The 19684-nt window shown below is 48.4% G+C and overlaps 1 protein-coding gene and 2 long non-coding RNA genes across 3 annotated transcripts; 1 reads left to right on the plus strand and 2 right to left on the minus strand.

Annotated features, from left to right (window-relative positions):
* The first annotated feature begins 1576 nt into the window (after positions 1 to 1576).
* On the plus strand, positions 1577 to 5455 carry LOC146058478 (uncharacterized). Its single transcript, XM_083170768.1, has 5 exons — positions 1577 to 1933; positions 3457 to 3717; positions 3802 to 4138; positions 4212 to 4520; positions 4629 to 5455. Exons 1-5 carry the CDS (start codon positions 1724 to 1726, stop codon positions 5294 to 5296), a joined length of 1785 nt encoding a protein of 594 aa, XP_083026894.1. The 5' UTR covers positions 1577 to 1723; the 3' UTR covers positions 5297 to 5455.
* A 7783-nt stretch (positions 5456 to 13238) lies between these two features.
* Positions 13239 to 13706, minus strand: LOC146058953 (uncharacterized). Its single transcript, XR_014470061.1, has 3 exons — positions 13593 to 13706; positions 13369 to 13508; positions 13239 to 13284 (listed from the first exon to the last, which is right to left on the minus strand). It is a non-coding gene; the product is annotated as an uncharacterized LOC146058953 (long non-coding RNA).
* An 805-nt stretch (positions 13707 to 14511) lies between these two features.
* LOC146058954 (uncharacterized) lies at positions 14512 to 15039 on the minus strand. The gene is made up of 3 exons (XR_014470062.1): positions 14931 to 15039; positions 14707 to 14846; positions 14512 to 14622 (listed from the first exon to the last, which is right to left on the minus strand). It is a non-coding gene; the product is annotated as an uncharacterized LOC146058954 (long non-coding RNA).
* Positions 15040 to 19684: the final 4645 nt, after the last annotated feature.

A 19684-nucleotide genomic window follows, 5' to 3' on the forward strand; every position in this document is an offset into this window, starting at 1 on the left:
ATCCCTGACAAGCATGCCTGCACCTTGCACCCCACTTGGGTTCGCCTCGCCCCTAAGTGTCATTTTCACAAAATTGCCTGTTTGGGTTTTTTTTTATTGTGGATCATGTGTGGGTGCCATGTGCGGCCATGCTGCATGCTTGTTTGGGGTGCTGGAGTGTTGTGGTGGGTGCCCTTCATGCTTTGGGCGTGGTCGTGAGTCCCCATTTTAAAATGACTGCAGCCAAAAAAAATGAAAAAAAAAAAAAAAAACCTGCAGCCATTTTAAAATGGGGGCCCTGGGTCACGAACATAGCATGTCGGGATCCCCCCCACTACACCCCAGCATCCCTGACAAGCATGCCTGCACCTTGCACCCCACTTGGGTTCGCCTCGCCCCTAAGTGTCATTTTCACAAAATTGCCTGTTTGGGGTTTTTTTTATTGTGGATCATGTGTGGGTGCCATGTGCGGCCATGCTGCATGCTTGTTTGGGGTGCTGGAGTGTTGTGGTGGGTGCCCTTCATGCTTTGGGCGTGGTCGTGAGTCCCCATTTTAAAATGGGGGCCCTGGGTCACGAACATAGCATGTCGGGATCCCCCCCACTACACCCCAGCATCCCTGACAAGCATGCCTGCACCTTGCACCCCACTTGGGTTCGCCTCGCCCCTAAGTGTCATTTTCACAAAATTGCCTGTTTGGGGTTTTTTTTATTGTGGATCATGTGTGGGTGCCATGTGCGGCCATGCTGCATGCTTGTTTGGGGTGCTGGAGTGTTGTGGTGGGTGCCCTTCATGCTTTGGGCGTGGTCGTGAGTCCCCATTTTAAAATGACTGCAGCCAAAAAAAATGGAAAAAAAAAAAAAAAACCTGCAGCCATTTTAAAATGGGGGCCCTGGGTCACGAACATAGCATGTCGGGATCCCCCCCACTACACCCCAGCATCCCTGACAAGCATGCCTGCACCTTGCACCCCACTTGGGTTCGCCTCGCCCCTAAGTGTCATTTTCACAAAATTGCCTGTTTGGGGTTTTTTTTATTGTGGATCATGTGTGGGTGCCATGTGCGGCCATGCTGCATGCTTGTTTGGGGTGCTGGAGTGTTGTGGTGGGTGCCCTTCATGCTTTGGGCGTGGTCGTGAGTCCCCATTTTAAAATGACTGCAGCCAAAAAAAATGAAAAAAAAAAAAAAAACCTGCAGCCATTTTAAAATGGGGGCCCTGGGTCACGAACATAGCATGTCGGGATCCCCCCCACTACACCCCAGCATCCCTGACAAGCATGCCTGCACCTTGCAGCCCACTTGGGTTCGCCTCGCCCCTAAGTGTCATTTTCACAAAATTGCCTGTTTGGGGTTTTTTTTATTGTGGATCATGTGTGGGTGCCATGTGCGGCCATGCTGCATGCTTGTTTGGGGTGCTGGAGTGTTGTGGTGGGTGCCCTTCATGCTTTGGGCGTGGTCGTGAGTCCCCATTTTAAAATGACTGCAGCCAAAAAAAAGGAAGAAAAAAAAAAAAACCTGCAGCCATTTTAAAATGGGGGCCCTGGGTCACGAACATAGCATGTCGGGATCCCCCCCACTACACCCCAGCATCCCTGACAAGCATGCCTGCACCTTGCACCCCACTTGGGTTCGCCTCGCCCCTAAGTGTCATTTTCACAAAATTTTCTTAAGGTAGGTTAATTGCACAGTAAAGGTAAAAAAATGTAAATTAATATTGCTATATCTGTGTTTATATTCCACAGGAATGTCTCATCGGACAAGGACCGTGGAACCCCTTTCCCCTCTTCTTTCTATTTCAGGTGAGACGAGTCCAGTGGAGATGACTACAAGGGAGGAAGATGGTGATAGGATATCCACAAGTAACCCTGGCCGGCCGGTGCAGGACGACATGGAGCATGGAGATCGAGAAGGAACACCTCAATCAAGACAAACAACTAAAAGGAGAAGGACACAGGTAACTTCTTTAAAACTTGATGAATAGACAGGTTTCGCCACAACGCACTAGCGCGTATTTTACCCTAAAAGTGGGCGCCGGGACCCATTAAACAGTGGCCACCGGACGCCGATGACTGTAGGTTTTATATATTTTGCTGCCGCTGCGCATCACGAACCCTGCATGAGAGCAGGTTAACTTTTCAAACTCTGCATCCTAAGTCCACTCTGCTGTTGAGAGCAGTGAGGAGGGGTGGGGACAGGATAGGATGCTGTAACAGCCGCTCTCAGCAGAGTAGATCTGCGCACTGTCAGGGTGGCGGGGTAAAGGATGATGCAAATGTGACTTAGATCAGCGTGTCAGCTGGTCCAGTCCCCCGCCGCGTTGATAGCCTGCTCACCTACTCTGCTGACCCCCCCCCCCTTGGCAACCAGTTTGAAGATCCCGGGATCATGCAGCAGCGCAGCGCGACTTAAGCCTCACGCAGAGCCCCGGGGTCACTCCTAGTTCCAAAGATTGCACAGGAATAAACAATAGCAAAGATACCAAAGTATTACCTTTATTTTACACACGGGTTCTACATGTAAAATCAGCATTTAAAGTCTATATACATTATATACAGAAAGGTCATCAGTATTATTCACGTTATCAGAACCTTACCATGTTATCCTTCAGATTAACATCAGATGGCCAGGACACGCTAGTCCACAACTCCAAGCGCTGACGCTCGGACACTTCTCTGCCTCTCTCTCCCTGCAAACACCCACTTAAATCCCAAAGGCACCCCTCTCCACCACCCTCTGGAATTTTTAACCCTTCCTATGCTGGGTGCGGTTGCATGATATATAAAGAGGCCCTTTGATCCCTGAACCAAAAAATATACACAAACTAAACAGATTCTAATCTAAGCTTTTGGTCGCTTCTAGCCGGACCATTTGACTCTAGATATACAGTTATATTCTTTAGGTATTAAGCATTCGGGAAGACTGCCATAATTAACTTCATTGTAGCAAATCCCTTATTCATGCTACCATCACAGTTTACTAACAACATAACCAGGAGGCAGTGACGTAACCACGGGCAACGCTTATCCTCCCAGTTTCTCTTGTGTTCATAAAACGCTCTTCTTGCCTTCATATGCATATGTAGCAGTATGGGATACAGTATACAAAGCTTAGGGAACATATTACAGCCATTTACATAACATGAGGGAATATTTCCCTCCAGTAGCACACATACTCATCCTAATTGAATAACCTGTTTGGATTATTCAGTATAACATCCTATTATTGTCCGACATACAGCCCTGTGATGTCCCCTATATACAGCAGTCTGGGGAACCCAGCTCAGATATGAATACAGTCCGTGATAATTTCCGGTTATCGCCGGCATTTCGCAGTTCTCTTTGCTGAAACGCAGAAAGATGCAGGAGAACAACATATGACGGAAAGGGGCGTGGCCAAATACTTAATACATCATGAAGTTAATGTTTAATATATGCTAAATCTATGTGTAATTTTGCTGACACTGTTTGTTTTTTAAAGGCTACAGACAGAACACTGGACGAACAACCCAGTGGTTCTGGGGTCCAACCACCCGTAGCGAGAAAGAAACCTGGCAGGAAAAAAAAGGTTCCCCTAGACCAACTTGCCGAGGGAGAAGAAGAGAGCATCCCGTTCACTACTGCAGAAAGCAACGTGCTGGTTGAAATGGTCCACAAGTTCTATGACCAACTGTGTGGACAAAGAAGACAGGAAACGAGCAGTAGAGAGCGTAAAAGAATATGGGCCTCGATTGCAGAGAAGGTTCATTGCATTATTTTTTTTAAATAAATCCATTTAAAAAAGTGCATTATTTGATTGTTTATAATGTGATGTTTTGCATCTTAGATTACAGCAGTGAGTGGCAACGTCAGGTCGATCGACAAATGCCACAAACGATACAATGATTGTCGACGGCACACAAAACGGAAGATGGGCCAAGTCAGGCAACATATAATTGAGACTGGAGGCGGACCACCATTACAAGTTTCATGGCAGCCGTGGGAACGAGCCATCCAGGAACACATGAATCCAATCATGGTGGAAGGTGTTCCAGGCTCTGTGGAGTCCAATGTCCGCAGAGCAGAAGTGTTGAATGCTCTGGAAGCGCAAATTCCACCTGCGCAACGAAGAAGACGGAAGACAACACCTGCAGAAACAGCACCTTCGCAAACTCAGGAGCAGGGTAATTATTTGTACTACTTTGCTCTCTAAAATTATTTTGCAATGTTCTAAAATGTATATTCTAATTTCAACAGTTGTCGTTGCTGAAGATCGGACAGAAGACACCCATGTTAGCCAACCGGCTGAAGAACCGTCAACACAGGAAGAGACCATCACCCTGGATCTGTACTCGATCAGTCAGTTTGAATCGTCCATTCAAACAGAAGACACCTCTCAAGGATTTGAAGACAGCAGCTTGCAAACCCCACTGGGTGAAGAAGGATCTACAGCAAGTGGAGGATTGGCCCATCAGCTTCCAAGTTATCATCATTCCATCCAGGACATCGAGGAAGCGTCTGAAGATGAGGAGGAGGTGGATCCCACCAGACCACCACTGATGGATTGTAAGCTTTTGCCATCTTTTTGTAACCTTGTGGTTTTTTTTTATTTTTTTAAAGATTACATTGTGTGGAATTGATAAAATTTATTTATCTTGTCCTTTTTTTTTATAGCCGGAATGCAGCTCGTGGAGGACATCCAGAGAGAACAGGCTCCAACGCGCGTCCATAGAGTCCGGCAATTGGCATCTGAAATAGAAGATCATCAGAACCAGTACCGGATCATGATGGAGCAGAGGATGACAGCCATGGAGAAGCATCTTGAAACACTGGCCACAACGATGTCCGACATCGAGCGAAGACGCCAGGAGGATTGGGCCGAAATAGAGCGAAGACGGCATGAAGACTGGGTGGAATCCGAACGCCGACGTCGAGAGGATAACCAGGTGATGATGACCGGGATCTACAAGTTGGTTGAGAATGCAGCGTGTCAACAGGAGACCCTGAGACAAATTTCCACCTGCCAGACACAAATTGCGGCAAGCTGCATGATGATCGCCAGTTCCCTGCAGCAGAGATACAATCCGGACAACGTGGGACAACCAGCGAGAGCCACCCCTTCACCGTGGATGCCACCATCTTCATCAAGTCGGCATCAGGAGCCTGCGCATCTCCAAACATCGTGGGCTGGATCTTCTCAGGCATACCAAGGCTACGCTGGAATGTATCCACCTCCTCCACCCTCCAGCCAAAGACCAAGGACGCCACCACATCGCACATCTCCTGCTCGAGCTTCAACCGCCCAAAGGCCGGGACCGGCGGAGGAGGACCCTGCACAGTGAACACGGTCGTATATTTCCATTTATTTTACATGTTGTTTGTTTTTATGTTAATATACAAAGCTTTCTTTTCTCCTACTTTCAGTTTGTCTTTTCTTATGATTATTTAACCCTTGCAAATTTTTTCTACAGCTGTGTTCACTAAGGAGTTGGGCGTAACAGTTATGCAATGCATGCGCGTGCATACATTGATAATTGTTGGGAAATGATGAAAGCTCCTTACATATGGTGGATGTAATAATGGGCCATAAAAAGAGCAATCTGATCCCACATTTCTACCCTTGTAATGCAACCTTTAAACCATTTGTTAATATTTATCAAAATTACACCCAGTGCAAACACCTTTTTTTTTTTTTTCATTTTTTCAGGGTGCAGTGCATTGGAAATTGATTTTCAACTCCTAAAATCCAAAACGGGGAGAATGCCAAAGCTACATACCTATTGGTGAGTAATACCCAAGTGCACCCTCTAATCTATCTTGTCCCCAAATCTTGTCCCTTGTGTTAACGCACAGACCAGGCGCATTTGAAGTGTGGCTGGCTTGTGCGTTACCACAACGCTTACTCTGCATCCGGTGCCCACATCCGGTGCCCACAACTTGCAAGTCACATCTTGTCCCTTGTGCTAACGCACAGACCAGGCGCATTTGAAGTGTGGCTGGCTTGTGCGTTACCACAACGCTTACTCTGCATCCGGTGCCCACCTCCGGTGCCCACAACTTGCAAGTCACATCTTGTCCCTTGTGCTAACGCCCAGACCAGGCGCATTTGAAGTGTGGCTGGCTTGTGCGTTACCACAACGCTTACTCTGCATCCGGTGCCCACAACTTGCAAGTCACATCTTGTCCCTTGTGCTAACGCACAGACCAGGCGCATTTGAAGTGTGGCTGGCTTGTGCGTTACCACAACGCTTACTCTGCATCCGGTGCCCACAACTTGCAAGTCACATCTTGTCCCTTGTGCTAACGCACAGACCAGGCGCATTTGAAGTGTGGCTGGCTTGTGCGTTACCACAACGCTTACTCTGCATCCGGTGCCCACATCCGGTGCCCACAACTTGCAAGTCACATCTTGTCCCTTGTGCTAACGCCCAGACCAGGCGCATTTAAAGTGTGGCTGGCTTGTGCGTTACCACAACGCTTACTCTGCATCCGGTGCCCACAACTTGCAAGTCACATCTTGTCCCTTGTGCTAACGCACAGACCAGGCGCATTTGAAGTGTGGCTGGCTTGTGCGTTACCACAACGCTTACTCTGCATCCGGTGCCCACATCCGGTGCCCACAACTTGCAAGTCACATCTTGTCCCTTGTGCTAACGCCCAGACCAGGCGCATTTGAAGTGTGGCTGGCTTGTGCGTTACCACAACGCTTACTCTGCATCCGGTGCCCACATCCGGTGCCCACAACTTGCAAGTCACATCTTGTCCCTTGTGCTAACGCCCAGACCAGGCGCATTTGAAGTGTGGCTGGCTTGTGCGTTACCACAACGCTTACTCTGCATCCGGTGCCCACAACTTGCAAGTCACATCTTGTCCCTTGTGCTAACGCACAGACCAGGCGCATTTGAAGTGTGGCTGGCTTGTGCGTTACCACAACGCTTACTCTGCATCCGGTGCCCACATCCGGTGCCCACAACTTGCAAGTCACATCTTGTCCCTTGTGCTAACGCCCAGACCAGGCGCATTTGAAGTGTGGCTGGCTTGTGCGTTACCACAACGCTTACTCTGCATCCGGTGCCCACATCCGGTGCCCACAACTTGCAAGTCACATCTTGTCCCTTGTGCTAACGCCCAGACCAGGCGCATTTGAAGTGTGGCTGGCTTGTGCGTTACCACAACGCTTACTCTGCATCCGGTGCCCACAACTTGCAAGTCACATCTTGTCCCTTGTGCTAACGCACAGACCAGGCGCATTTGAAGTGTGGCTGGCTTGTGCGTTACCACAACGCTTACTCTGCATCCGGTGCCCACAACTTGCAAGTCACATCTTGTCCCTTGTGCTAACGCACAGACCAGGCGCATTTGAAGTGTGGCTGGCTTGTGCGTTACCACAACGCTTACTCTGCATCCGGTGCCCACATCCGGTGCCCACAACTTGCAAGTCACATCTTGTCCCTTGTGCTAACGCCCAGACCAGGCGCATTTAAAGTGTGGCTGGCTTGTGCGTTACCACAACGCTTACTCTGCATCCGGTGCCCACAACTTGCAAGTCACATCTTGTCCCTTGTGCTAACGCCCAGACCAGGCGCATTTGAAGTGTGGCTGGCTTGTGCGTTACCACAACGCTTACTCTGCATCCGGTGCCCACAACTTGCAAGTCACATCTTGTCCCTTGTGCTAACGCACAGACCAGGCGCATTTGAAGTGTGGCTGGCTTGTGCGTTACCACAACGCTTACTCTGCATCCGGTGCCCACAACTTGCAAGTCACATCTTGTCCCTTGTGCTAACGCACAGACCAGGCGCATTTGAAGTGTGGCTGGCTTGTGCGTTACCACAACGCTTACTCTGCATCCGGTGCCCACATCCGGTGCCCACAACTTGCAAGTCACATCTTGTCCCTTGTGCTAACGCCCAGACCAGGCGCATTTAAAGTGTGGCTGGCTTGTGCGTTACCACAACGCTTACTCTGCATCCGGTGCCCACATCCGGTGCCCACAACTTGCAAGTCACATCTTGTCCCTTGTGCTAACGCCCAGACCAGGCGCATTTGAAGTGTGGCTGGCTTGTGCGTTACCACAACGCTTACTCTGCATCCGGTGCCCACATCCGGTGCCCACAACTTGCAAGTCACATCTTGTCCCTTGTGCTAACGCCCAGACCAGGCGCATTTGAAGTGTGGCTGGCTTGTGCGTTACCACAACGCTTACTCTGCATCCGGTGCCCACAACTTGCAAGTCACATCTTGTCCCTTGTGCTAACGCACAGACCAGGCGCATTTGAAGTGTGGCTGGCTTGTGCGTTACCACAACGCTTACTCTGCATCCGGTGCCCACAACTTGCAAGTCACATCTTGTCCCTTGTGCTAACGCACAGACCAGGCGCATTTGAAGTGTGGCTGGCTTGTGCGTTACCACAACGCTTACTCTGCATCCGGTGCCCACATCCGGTGCCCACAACTTGCAAGTCACATCTTGTCCCTTGTGCTAACGCCCAGACCAGGCGCATTTAAAGTGTGGCTGGCTTGTGCGTTACCACAACGCTTACTCTGCATCCGGTGCCCACAACTTGCAAGTCACATCTTGTCCCTTGTGCTAACGCACAGACCAGGCGCATTTGAAGTGTGGCTGGCTTGTGCGTTACCACAACGCTTACTCTGCATCCGGTGCCCACATCCGGTGCCCACAACTTGCAAGTCACATCTTGTCCCTTGTGCTAACGCCCAGACCAGGCGCATTTGAAGTGTGGCTGGCTTGTGCGTTACCACAACGCTTACTCTGCATCCGGTGCCCACATCCGGTGCCCACAACTTGCAAGTCACATCTTGTCCCTTGTGCTAACGCCCAGACCAGGCGCATTTGAAGTGTGGCTGGCTTGTGCGTTACCACAACGCTTACTCTGCATCCGGTGCCCACATCCGGTGCCCACAACTTGCAAGTCACATCTTGTCCCTTGTGCTAACGCCCAGACCAGGCGCATTTGAAGTGTGGCTGGCTTGTGCGTTACCACAACGCTTACTCTGCATCCGGTGCCCACAGCTTGCAACTCACATCTTTTCCCAAATAGGTTTTTGATACCAATTACAAAACTTTGCTCTCCTTTTTTGCAGGTTATACCGACGGTAAGGATGAAGAATTGACACCGGGAAAGTCTTTACCATGGTATTAATTTATTTCGGAATTTAACATGTGAAAAAAAGATAAATAAAGTTTTTCAAATATATTGACTGCTTTCTTGCTTCTGAATGTTATTAAAAAGGTATCAGATGAGTATTATTCCATTTTTCAGTTGTGAACCATTTTCTTTTGAAACGACTGAAAAAAATGATAAAGGGTCAGTGTCAGATAAATATTAAGGTTTTTTTTTTATTTTACATGCATACAAGCTAGGAGTTTCCAGATTGGTGCCGGTTTACACCAAGTACTTTTTGGGTTTATATTTCACTGATACTCCTATTTCTAAGCTTTTCCTTAAATATGTCATTCTTGCCAAATACACCTAAATAGATTTCTGAAGGTGTCTCAGTGAAATATTGGGAGCAATCCCCGCCATCTCATAACAGTAGTGATTGATCCAAAAAGCGAATTTCTGGGCCTATAACAGGGTGATAGTTTCAGAAAGCAAATGATTTTGGGAGAGTGTTCCCATAGCTTAGATAACTTAGATTTGACCATATAATTGATTGATTTATCACTATTTTCAATAGTTTAAAAACTCTACCAAAATCAAACACAAACTCAAGCTAGCTATATTCCATTTGACATGAACTGGTTTCATGGACGAGAGGTAAATAAACATGTAAAATTTATTGATGAGAAACAACATTACTTAACACCTTGCACGCACATGACAGGTACAGCCTTTGGTCCTGCAGGTCTTTTACACTTTAGGGGTTCACCCGCTGGAGACTTCCCCGTCCAGAGACCAGCAAAAGAAACTGCAAAGAAGAAAGAAGGGGTTAATGATCGGTGACTGTCTCCTATAGCCTCCCACCACCAGTCCCCCACGTAGTTCCATACTCACCCCAGATTTGGTTTTAATGAATGTGCTCGCACATGACAGGTACAGCCTTTGGTCCTGCAGGTCCTGTACACTTTAGGGGTTCACCCGCTGGAGACTTCCCCGTCCAGAGACCAGCAAAAGAAACTGCAAAGAAGAAAGAAGGGGTTAATGATCGGTGACTGTCTCCTATAGCCTCCCACCACCAGTCCCCCACGTAGTTCCATACTCACCCCAGATTTGGTTTTAATGAATGTGCTCGCACATGACAGGTACAGCCTTTGGTCCTGCAGGTCCTGTACACTTTAGGGGTTCACCCGCTGGAGACTTCCCCGTCCAGAGACCAGCAAAAGAAACTGCAAAGAAGAAAGAAGGGGTTAATGATCGGTGACTGTCTCCTATAGCCTCCCACCACCAGTCCCCCACGTAGTTCCATACTCACCCCAGATTTGGTTTTAATGAATGTGCTCGCAGATGACAGGTACAGCCTTTGGTCCTGCAGGTCCTGTTCACTTTAGGGGTTCACCCGCTGGAGACTTCCCCGTCCAGAGACCAGCAAAAGAAACTGCAAAGAAGAAAGAAGGGGTTAATGATCGGTGACTGTCTCCTATAGCCTCCCACCACCAGTCCCCCACGTAGTTCCATACTCACCCCAGATTTGGTTTTAATGAATGTGCTCGCACATGACAGGTACAGCCTTTGGTCCTGCAGGTCCTGTTCACTTTAGGGGTTCACCCGCTGGAGACTTCCCCGTCCAGAGACCAGCAAAAGAAACTGCAAAGAAGAAAGAAGGGGTTAATGATCGGTGACTGTCTCCTATAGCCTCCCACCACCAGTCCCCCACGTAGTTCCATACTCACCCCAGATTTGGTTTTAATGAATGTGCTCGCACATGACAGGTACAGCCTTTGGTCCTGCAGGTCCTGTTCACTTTAGGGGTTCACCCGCTGGAGACTTCCCCGTCCAGAGACCAGCAAAAGAAACTGCAAAGAAGAAAGAAGGGGTTAATGATCGGTGACTGTCTCCTATAGCCTCCCACCACCAGTCCCCCACGTAGTTCCATACTCACCCCAGATTTGGTTTTAATGAATGTACTCGCACATGACAGGTACAGCCTTTGGTCCTGCAGGTCCTGTACACTTTAGGGGTTCACCCGCTGGAGACTTCCCCGTCCAGAGACCAGCAAAAGAAACTGCAAAGAAGAAAGAAGGGGTTAATGATCGGTGACTGTCTCCTATAGCCTCCCACCACCAGTCCCCCACGTAGTTCCATACTCACCCCAGATTTGGTTTTAATGAATGTGCTCACACATGACAGGTACAGCCTTTGGTCCTGCAGGTCCTGTACACTTTAGGGGTTCACCCGCTGGAGACTTCCCCGTCCAGAGACCAGCAAAAGAAACTGCAAAGAAGAAAGAAGGGGTTAATGATCGGTGACTGTCTCCTATAGCCTCCCACCACCAGTCCCCCACGTAGTTCCATACTCACCCCAGATTTGGTTTTAATGAATGTGCTCGCACATGACAGGTACAGCCTTTGGTCCTGCAGGTCCTGTACACTTTAGGGGTTCACCCGCTGGAGACTTCCCCGTCCAGAGACCAGCAAAAGAAACTGCAAAGAAGAAAGAAGGGGTTAATGATCGGTGACTGTCTCCTATAGCCTCCCACCACCAGTCCCCCACGTAGTTCCATACTCACCCCAGATTTGGTTTTAATGAATGTGCTCGCAGATGACAGGTACAGCCTTTGGTCCTGCAGGTCCTGTTCACTTTAGGGGTTCACCCGCTGGAGACTTCCCCGTCCAGAGACCAGCAAAAGAAACTGCAAAGAAGAAAGAAGGGGTTAATGATCGGTGACTGTCTCCTATAGCCTCCCACCACCAGTCCCCCACGTAGTTCCATACTCACCCCAGATTTGGTTTTAATGAATGTGCTCGCACATGACAGGTACAGCCTTTGGTCCTGCAGGTCCTGTTCACTTTAGGGGTTCACCCGCTGGAGACTTCCCCGTCCAGAGACCAGCAAAAGAAACTGCAAAGAAGAAAGAAGGGGTTAATGATCGGTGACTGTCTCCTATAGCCTCCCACCACCAGTCCCCCACGTAGTTCCATACTCACCCCAGATTTGGTTTTAATGAATGTGCTCGCACATGACAGGTACAGCCTTTGGTCCTGCAGGTCCTGTTCACTTTAGGGGTTCACCCGCTGGAGACTTCCCCGTCCAGAGACCAGCAAAAGAAACTGCAAAGAAGAAAGAAGGGGTTAATGATCGGTGACTGTCTCCTATAGCCTCCCACCACCAGTCCCCCACGTAGTTCCATACTCACCCCAGATTTGGTTTTAATGAATGTGCTCGCACATGACAGGTACAGCCTTTGGTCCTGCAGGTCCTGTACACTTTAGGGGTTCACCCGCTGGAGACTTCCCCGTCCAGAGACCAGCAAAAGAAACTGCAAAGAAGAAAGAAGGGGTTAATGATCGGTGACTGTCTCCTATAGCCTCCCACCACCAGTCCCCCACGTAGTTCCATACTCACCCCAGATTTGGTTTTAATGAATGTGCTCGCACATGACAGGTACAGCCTTTGGTCCTGCAGGTCCTGTTCACTTTAGGGGTTCACCCGCTGGAGACTTCCCCGTCCAGAGACCAGCAAAAGAAACTGCAAAGAAGAAAGAAGGGGTTAATGATCGGTGACTGTCTCCTATAGCCTCCCACCACCAGTCCCCCACGTAGTTCCATACTCACCCCAGATTTGGTTTTAATGAATGTGCTCGCACATGACAGGTACAGCCTTTGGTCCTGCAGGTCCTGTACACTTTAGGGGTTCACCCGCTGGAGACTTCCCCGTCCAGAGACCAGCAAAAGAAACTGCAAAGAAGAAAGAAGGGGTTAATGATCGGTGACTGTCTCCTATAGCCTCCCACCACCAGTCCCCCACGTAGTTCCATACTCACCCCAGATTTGGTTTTAATGAATGTGCTCGCAGATGACAGGTACAGCCTTTGGTCCTGCAGGTCCTGTTCACTTTAGGGGTTCACCCGCTGGAGACTTCCCCGTCCAGAGACCAGCAAAAGAAACTGCAAAGAAGAAAGAAGGGGTTAATGATCGGTGACTGTCTCCTATAGCCTCCCACCACCAGTCCCCCACGTAGTTCCATACTCACCCCAGATTTGGTTTTAATGAATGTGCTCGCACATGACAGGTACAGCCTTTGGTCCTGCAGGTCCTGTTCACTTTAGGGGTTCACCCGCTGGAGACTTCCCCGTCCAGAGACCAGCAAAAGAAACTGCAAATCCCGCTGCTTGTAGGTCCCTCCAGAAATTATCAAGCAGGAATAGGCTGCGGAAAATAAAAAAAAGGGGTTAGTGACACCTCACAGGGCCCAAACCCTCCCCTCCTTCCCCCAGGGGGAGCGATACTCACCGGGTAACTGCACAGTAGCCCATGGGAAAGGCATCACGCACCCACACCTGCCAGCAGCCCTCACACATCAGGGGTTCATCCGCTGCACACAGGATCCAGCTGCTTGTAGGTCCCTCCAGAAATTATCAAGCAGGAATAGGCTGCGGAAAATAAAAAAAAGGGGTTAGTGACACCTCACAGGGCCCAAACCCTCCCCTCCTTACCCCAGCTGGAGCGATACTCACCGGGTAACTGCACAGTAGCCCATGGGAAAGGCATCACGCACCCACACCTGCCAGCAGCCCTCACACATCAGGGGTTCATCCGCTGCACACAGGATCCAGCTGCTTGTAGGGCCCTCCAGAAAGTATCAAGCAGGAAGAGGCTGCGGAAAATAAAAAGGGGTTAGTGACACCTCACAGGGCCCAAACCCTCCCCTCCTTCCCCCAGCTGGAGCGATACTCACCGGGTAACTGCACAGTAGCCCATGGGAAAGGCATCACGCACCCACACCTGCCAGCAGCCCTCACACATCAGGGGTTCATCCGCTGCACACAGGATCCAGCTGCTTGTAGGTCCCTCCAGAAATTATCAAGCAGGAAGAGGCTGCGGAAAATAAAAAGGGGTTAGTGACACCTCACAGGGCCCAAACCCTCCCCTCCTTACCCCAGCGGGAGCGATACTCACCGGGTAACTGCACAGTAGCCCATGGGAAAGGCATCACGCACCCACACCTGCCAGCAGCCCTCACACATCAGGGGTTCATCCGCTGCACACAGGATCCAGCTGCTTGTAGGTCCCTCCAGAAATTATCAAGCAGGAATAGGCTGCGGAAAATAAAAAAAAGGGGTTAGTGACACCTCACAGGGCCCAATCCCTCCCCTCCTTCCCCCAGGGGGAGCGATACTCACCGGGTAACTGCACAGTAGCCCATGGGAAAGGCATCACGCACCCACACCTGCCAGCAGCCCTCACACATCAGGGGTTCATCCGCTGCACACAGGATCCAGCTGCTTGTAGGTCCCTCCAGAAATTATCAAGCAGGAATAGGCTGCGGAAAATAAAAAAAAGGGGTTAGTGACACCTCACAGGGCCCAATCCCTCCCCTCCTTCCCCCAGGGGGAGCGATACTCACCGGGTTACTGCACAGTAGCCCATGGGAAAGGCATCACGCACCCACACCTGCCAGCAGCCCTCACACATCAGGGGTTCATCCGCTGCACACAGGATCCAGCTGCTTGTAGGTCCCTCCAGAAATTATCAAGCAGGAATAGGCTGCGGAAAATAAAAAAATGGGGTTAGTGACACCTCACAGCGCCCAAACCCTCCCCTCCTTCCCCCAGGGGGTGCGATACTCACCGGGTAACTGCACAGTAGCCCATGGGAAAGGCATCACGCACCCACACCTGCCAGCAGCCCTCACACATCAGGGGTTCATCCGCTGCACACAGGATCCAGCTGCTTGTAGGTCCCTCCAGAAATTATCAAGCAGGAATAGGCTGCGGAAAATAAAAAAATGGGGTTAGTGACACCTCACAGGGCCCAAACCCTCCCCTCCTTCCCCCAGCTGGAGCGATACTCACCGGGTAACTGCACAGTAGCCCATGGGAAAGGCATCACGCACCCACACCTGCCAGCAGCCCTCACACATCAGGGGTTCATCCGCTGCACACAGGATCCAGCTGCTTGTAGGTCCCTCCAGAAATTATCAAGCAGGAATAGGCTGCGGAAAATAAAAAAATGGGGTTAGTGACACCTCACAGCGCCCAAACCCTCCCCTCCTTCCCCCAGGGGGTGCGATACTCACCGGGTAACTTCACAGTAGCCCATGGGAAAGGCATCACGCACCCACACCTGCCAGCAGCCCTCACACATCAGGGGTTCATCCGCTGCACACAGGATCCAGCTGCTTGTAGGGCCCTCCAGAAAGTATTAAGCAGGAATAGGCTGCGGAAAAAAAAGGGGTTAGTGACACCTCACAGGGCCCAAACCCTCCCCACCTTCCCCCAGGCGGAGCGATACTCACGGGATAACTGAAACGTAGCCTTGGGATAGCAGCCACGCAACAACAGCGGCAAACATCCACAACAGTGGAAAAGAACCGTAGAAAACCAAAGGAACAACGGCAACAGGCCAAAACACTAACGTGCCCAAACCGAACTCTGGAAAACATAAATTAATGAAAAGTGTCAAATATCATATAACTAATCAAACAAGCAACACACTTTGGACTACAAATACTCACATTGGGCAAAATATGACCGGATGAGTCGAGCTCTCGCATCCACTCGTTCATTCATACCGGCGAGCAAAGCTGTTGAAAGGTCCCCATGCCGGAAAACCGCGGCATCCACGGTCACCGGCAAACGGTTTGCAATGCAAATGTTGTGTAAAATACAACAAGCATTAATTATGCCGCAAACCTTTGCCGGTGAGTATAAAAGGGCTCCGCCGGTCATGTCTAAACATCTAAACCGGCTTTTAAGGACACCGAAGGTTCGCTCAATTACAGCCCTCGCTGTCGTGTGAGCCCTTTGGTACCTTTCAGCAGCTTCGCCCACAGGATCAGATAATGGGGTCAGGAGCCAGTCCTTATTGGGGTAACCCGCATCACCTATGGAAACCAAAAAAAAAAATATTACATTATTAACAATGTTTGATTTTCAAGACAAATCAAAACCCCCCCCCCAAAAAAAAACATACTACTTACCTAACAGCCAGCCGTCCGGCATTCGGCCGTGCTCGAAATCGGCATACAGGGCGGACTGGCTTAAAATGAACGAGTCGTGGGCCGACCCAGGAAAACCCACAAGGAGGTTGGTTATTTTCATTTGGTGGTCGCAAACCACCTGAACGTTCATCGAGTGGAAGTGTTTTCGGTTCCGAAAACATTCCTCTGATGCACGCGGTGGTTTGAACGCCACATGGGTGCAGTCGATCGCGCCCAAAACACTGGGAAACTTCCATTTTGAGAAAAAACCAAATTTGATCTCATTCCATTCGCTGTCTTGATCAGGAAATTTAATATACTGGGTCGTTAATTTGCGGAATGCCTTTTTGACCTGTGCTATACAGCGGGAGAGGGTTGGCTGTGAATAACCGCATGTTTGGCTTAAAGTGGGCTGGAATGTGCCCGACGCAAAAAAATGCAACGCACCCAACAGTTTCTGGAAACCGGTGAGTGCGTGATTGCCCCGTTTCCGTGCTACCAGGTCTGGCTCCATGAGATCGTACAGCATATGGATTGCCGCAGACGAAAGGCGATAATTAAAAATCACCTCCGCCTCGGTGAGATCACCCAGTTCACGCCTAGTACGAAAGTGGCGTGGACGTGGGACTGAAACCCGCACAGACTCACCTAATGGAGCTATCGCCGGAATACTAGTGTCGTGTTCCATCATATCTACCTCCTCCTCCACACTGGCATTCAGCATGAAAACAACAATAGTATCCCTGAACAGCTCCATTACTGTAGTCAGTGTTAAAGAAATTGCAGTGAAATGCAAAAAAACGCAAATTACCCTACAAAAACGTTTCCAATACAGCAGACTGCAAAAGCTGTGTAATCTCCTCAAAGGCCAAACGAAGGAGTGAGGTGGGGAGGAGAATCATGGGTAAGTGAGGTGCACCATGGGTAAGAACAGTGCTTTGTGGGAGAAAAAAAAAATACCTCAAAAAATTAAATATATATTTGTATAGCACTTCTACGACCATCACATCACACAAGGGCAGCAAATAATAATACATTACACTTGCAGAGTTAAATTGAACACTTAAAACCAATTATTTCACAGGTTCCTAAAAAAATTCACCATAAAAAGATGACGAGGGACACTCGGTGAGGAACGGCGATATGAAACAAGAAATAAGAATCGCCAACTTCTCATTGAATACACTTTTGGCGATTCATGGGTGATTCCCGTCGACTACCGGCGAATCCCCATGAAAATTCCTATAGACAAATACCGGCGATTTGTAGAGAATCACATTTGGCGATTGGTGCTTCATTCACCGGTCGTCAGCGGCGAATAGACGACGTTGAATAGGGTGATTCGCTTATACAGCTCATAAAATCGCCGGCACACATGAAAAAAACACAGAATCGCCATAAAACTTGGCGATTCTGGCTCATTGAATACCGCCCAATAAGTTGACAAGTGTAAGGGGGCCTTTACAATGTATAATAAATACTAGCTATAGTAAATATATTTTCCAGCGCAGTTTTTATATGTCTGTTTGTTTAATATGAAAAAGGTCAACATGCAATAAGGCAACAGAGTCAAAAGGTGTATAGCAGGCATTCCCAACCACGGTCCTCAAGGCACACCAACAGTGCAGGTTTTAGTGATATCCAGGCTTCAGCACAGATGGTTTAATCAGAATCCCTCAGATACTAATTAAGTCACCTGTGCTCAAGCCTGGATATCTACAAAACCTGCACTGTTGGTGTGCCTTGAGGACCATGGTTGGGAATGCCTGGTGTATAGGATCAAAAGGTCGACATGAAAAAGGTAGACACATGACAAGGTCAACATGAGTTTTTCGTGATTTTTTTTTTTTACACGGCTTGTTCTTACATCATTTTCTATGTCGGCATGGTGGGAGAATATAATAGTGTACCAAACATAGCTTCGCACCGAGCCCAAAGCGTGGTGAGCAAAGCTAGCCATGCAAGGGTACGCATTTCACCAATTGTAGCCTTTTTCCAGATCTCCTCACAGAATCACAAGTGAAATAATTAGCTCCACCTGTGGATCTTGTAAAATGCACCTGTGTACCTGCGAGGTGGGCTGGAAACCGTGAACTGTGGTAGCTCTCGAGGACTGGCGTTGGCTACCCCTGCATTACACTAATTGGGGGTCCATGTCAACAGTTGTCGACATTGACAAAAAAATATGAAGAACTCATGGCAACCTTTTTATGTGTCCTTTTGACCTTTTGATCCTATGGACCTTTTGACCTGCTTCACCCTTTTCATGTCAACCTTGAAAATGTCGACCTTTTGACCCTGTTGACCTTTTCACCCTGTCAAACTATTGCATGTCGACCATTTGGGTGAGTTTTTAACTGTTTATCTAGACACTGTCTATCTAATAACAAAATGCCCTAGTTTACATGATGTCACATTGTAGGGCTGCCAGTATGGTATTCTCTCATAGTCCCGGGATGGCTCTGCACATGCTCAGCATTAGCCTTAGGGGAGATCTTTGAATAGTAACCAAAGCTTCCCTGGAAGTGTTGTAACATGGAGTCTGAGCGATAGAATACTCCATTTTCACTTTGGGGTTTAATTACAGTATCCTTTTAACTAAAACTGCATTAACACTAATCGGCCTATTTATTTGTTAGTAAGGGCAGATGTCTCATATATCACAATATGATTGTCATACATCACAATTCTTTGTGCATGTATGCCAATTTTTAATGCTCCTATGAGTGAATATTTACTCACCAGGACAGCTCTTCCCATATACAGCTATACAGCTGTCCCAATGATGATTCGACATCAGGGATTACGACCTATGACCTATGAACCAATGGCCATGATGTGTATCGTGGCCATTGGCACTTACTGTGGGGACTGGAGTTTGTGGATGTCTTACCATAAAAAGAAGACTCTGATAAATCCAGCAAAGAAGCTGGCTGTATACTGTATTTCCTATTATCCTGATTTTCTTCTGTTCTCCTTTATTACAGTCAAGGGGGGCAGCGGAGTAAATCAATACTGTCAGTGCTGAACTGAAAAATTAAATTATTAGAACTTTATTTACATTAAAAGATGTGCCACCAAAATTATTTTTCACCAAGACCCAATCAATGTTATAGACTGAAGATATGCCACTCCGTGAGTAGCTATAAAAGATTAATATACTTAAAAAAAAAAAGAGAGAAATTAGTCGCTTAATGAAGTGGATAAAAACGCTGTCATAGTTTTTATTGGATGTAAATTGCATGGTAGTGTAATGGTATAATGAGTCATGACTGGAAGCTGGAAGGCTAATTTGCCCTTAACTGACATGAGATCCAACGAATTAACATCTCTGTAGTTTGCAGCCAGCAGAAAGAGCACTATTTCATTTTACAGTTAAGTTCTTAACAAAGCTTTTAACAGCAGGGTTATTGATCTCAATTTCTGCGAAGTGATGAAATTGAAATATAAAGAAAAGCACTTTTTGTTCTCTGGTTGGCTCTGGGTATGATGTGATCTACGGAACTCGACATTTGAGCAAGGTCCACAAAAGTATAAAGTTCAGACAAACTGTATAAATTATTTTTTTCTTAATTTCTGAAATCATGGTATAAAGTTAGAACTGAAAAATGACCAGTAGGGCTAAAA

This window comes from Crinia signifera, chromosome 2 (genome assembly GCF_055691185.1).
Source record: "Crinia signifera chromosome 2, ASM5569118v1, whole genome shotgun sequence".
Taxonomy (NCBI): domain Eukaryota; kingdom Metazoa; phylum Chordata; class Amphibia; order Anura; family Myobatrachidae; genus Crinia; species Crinia signifera.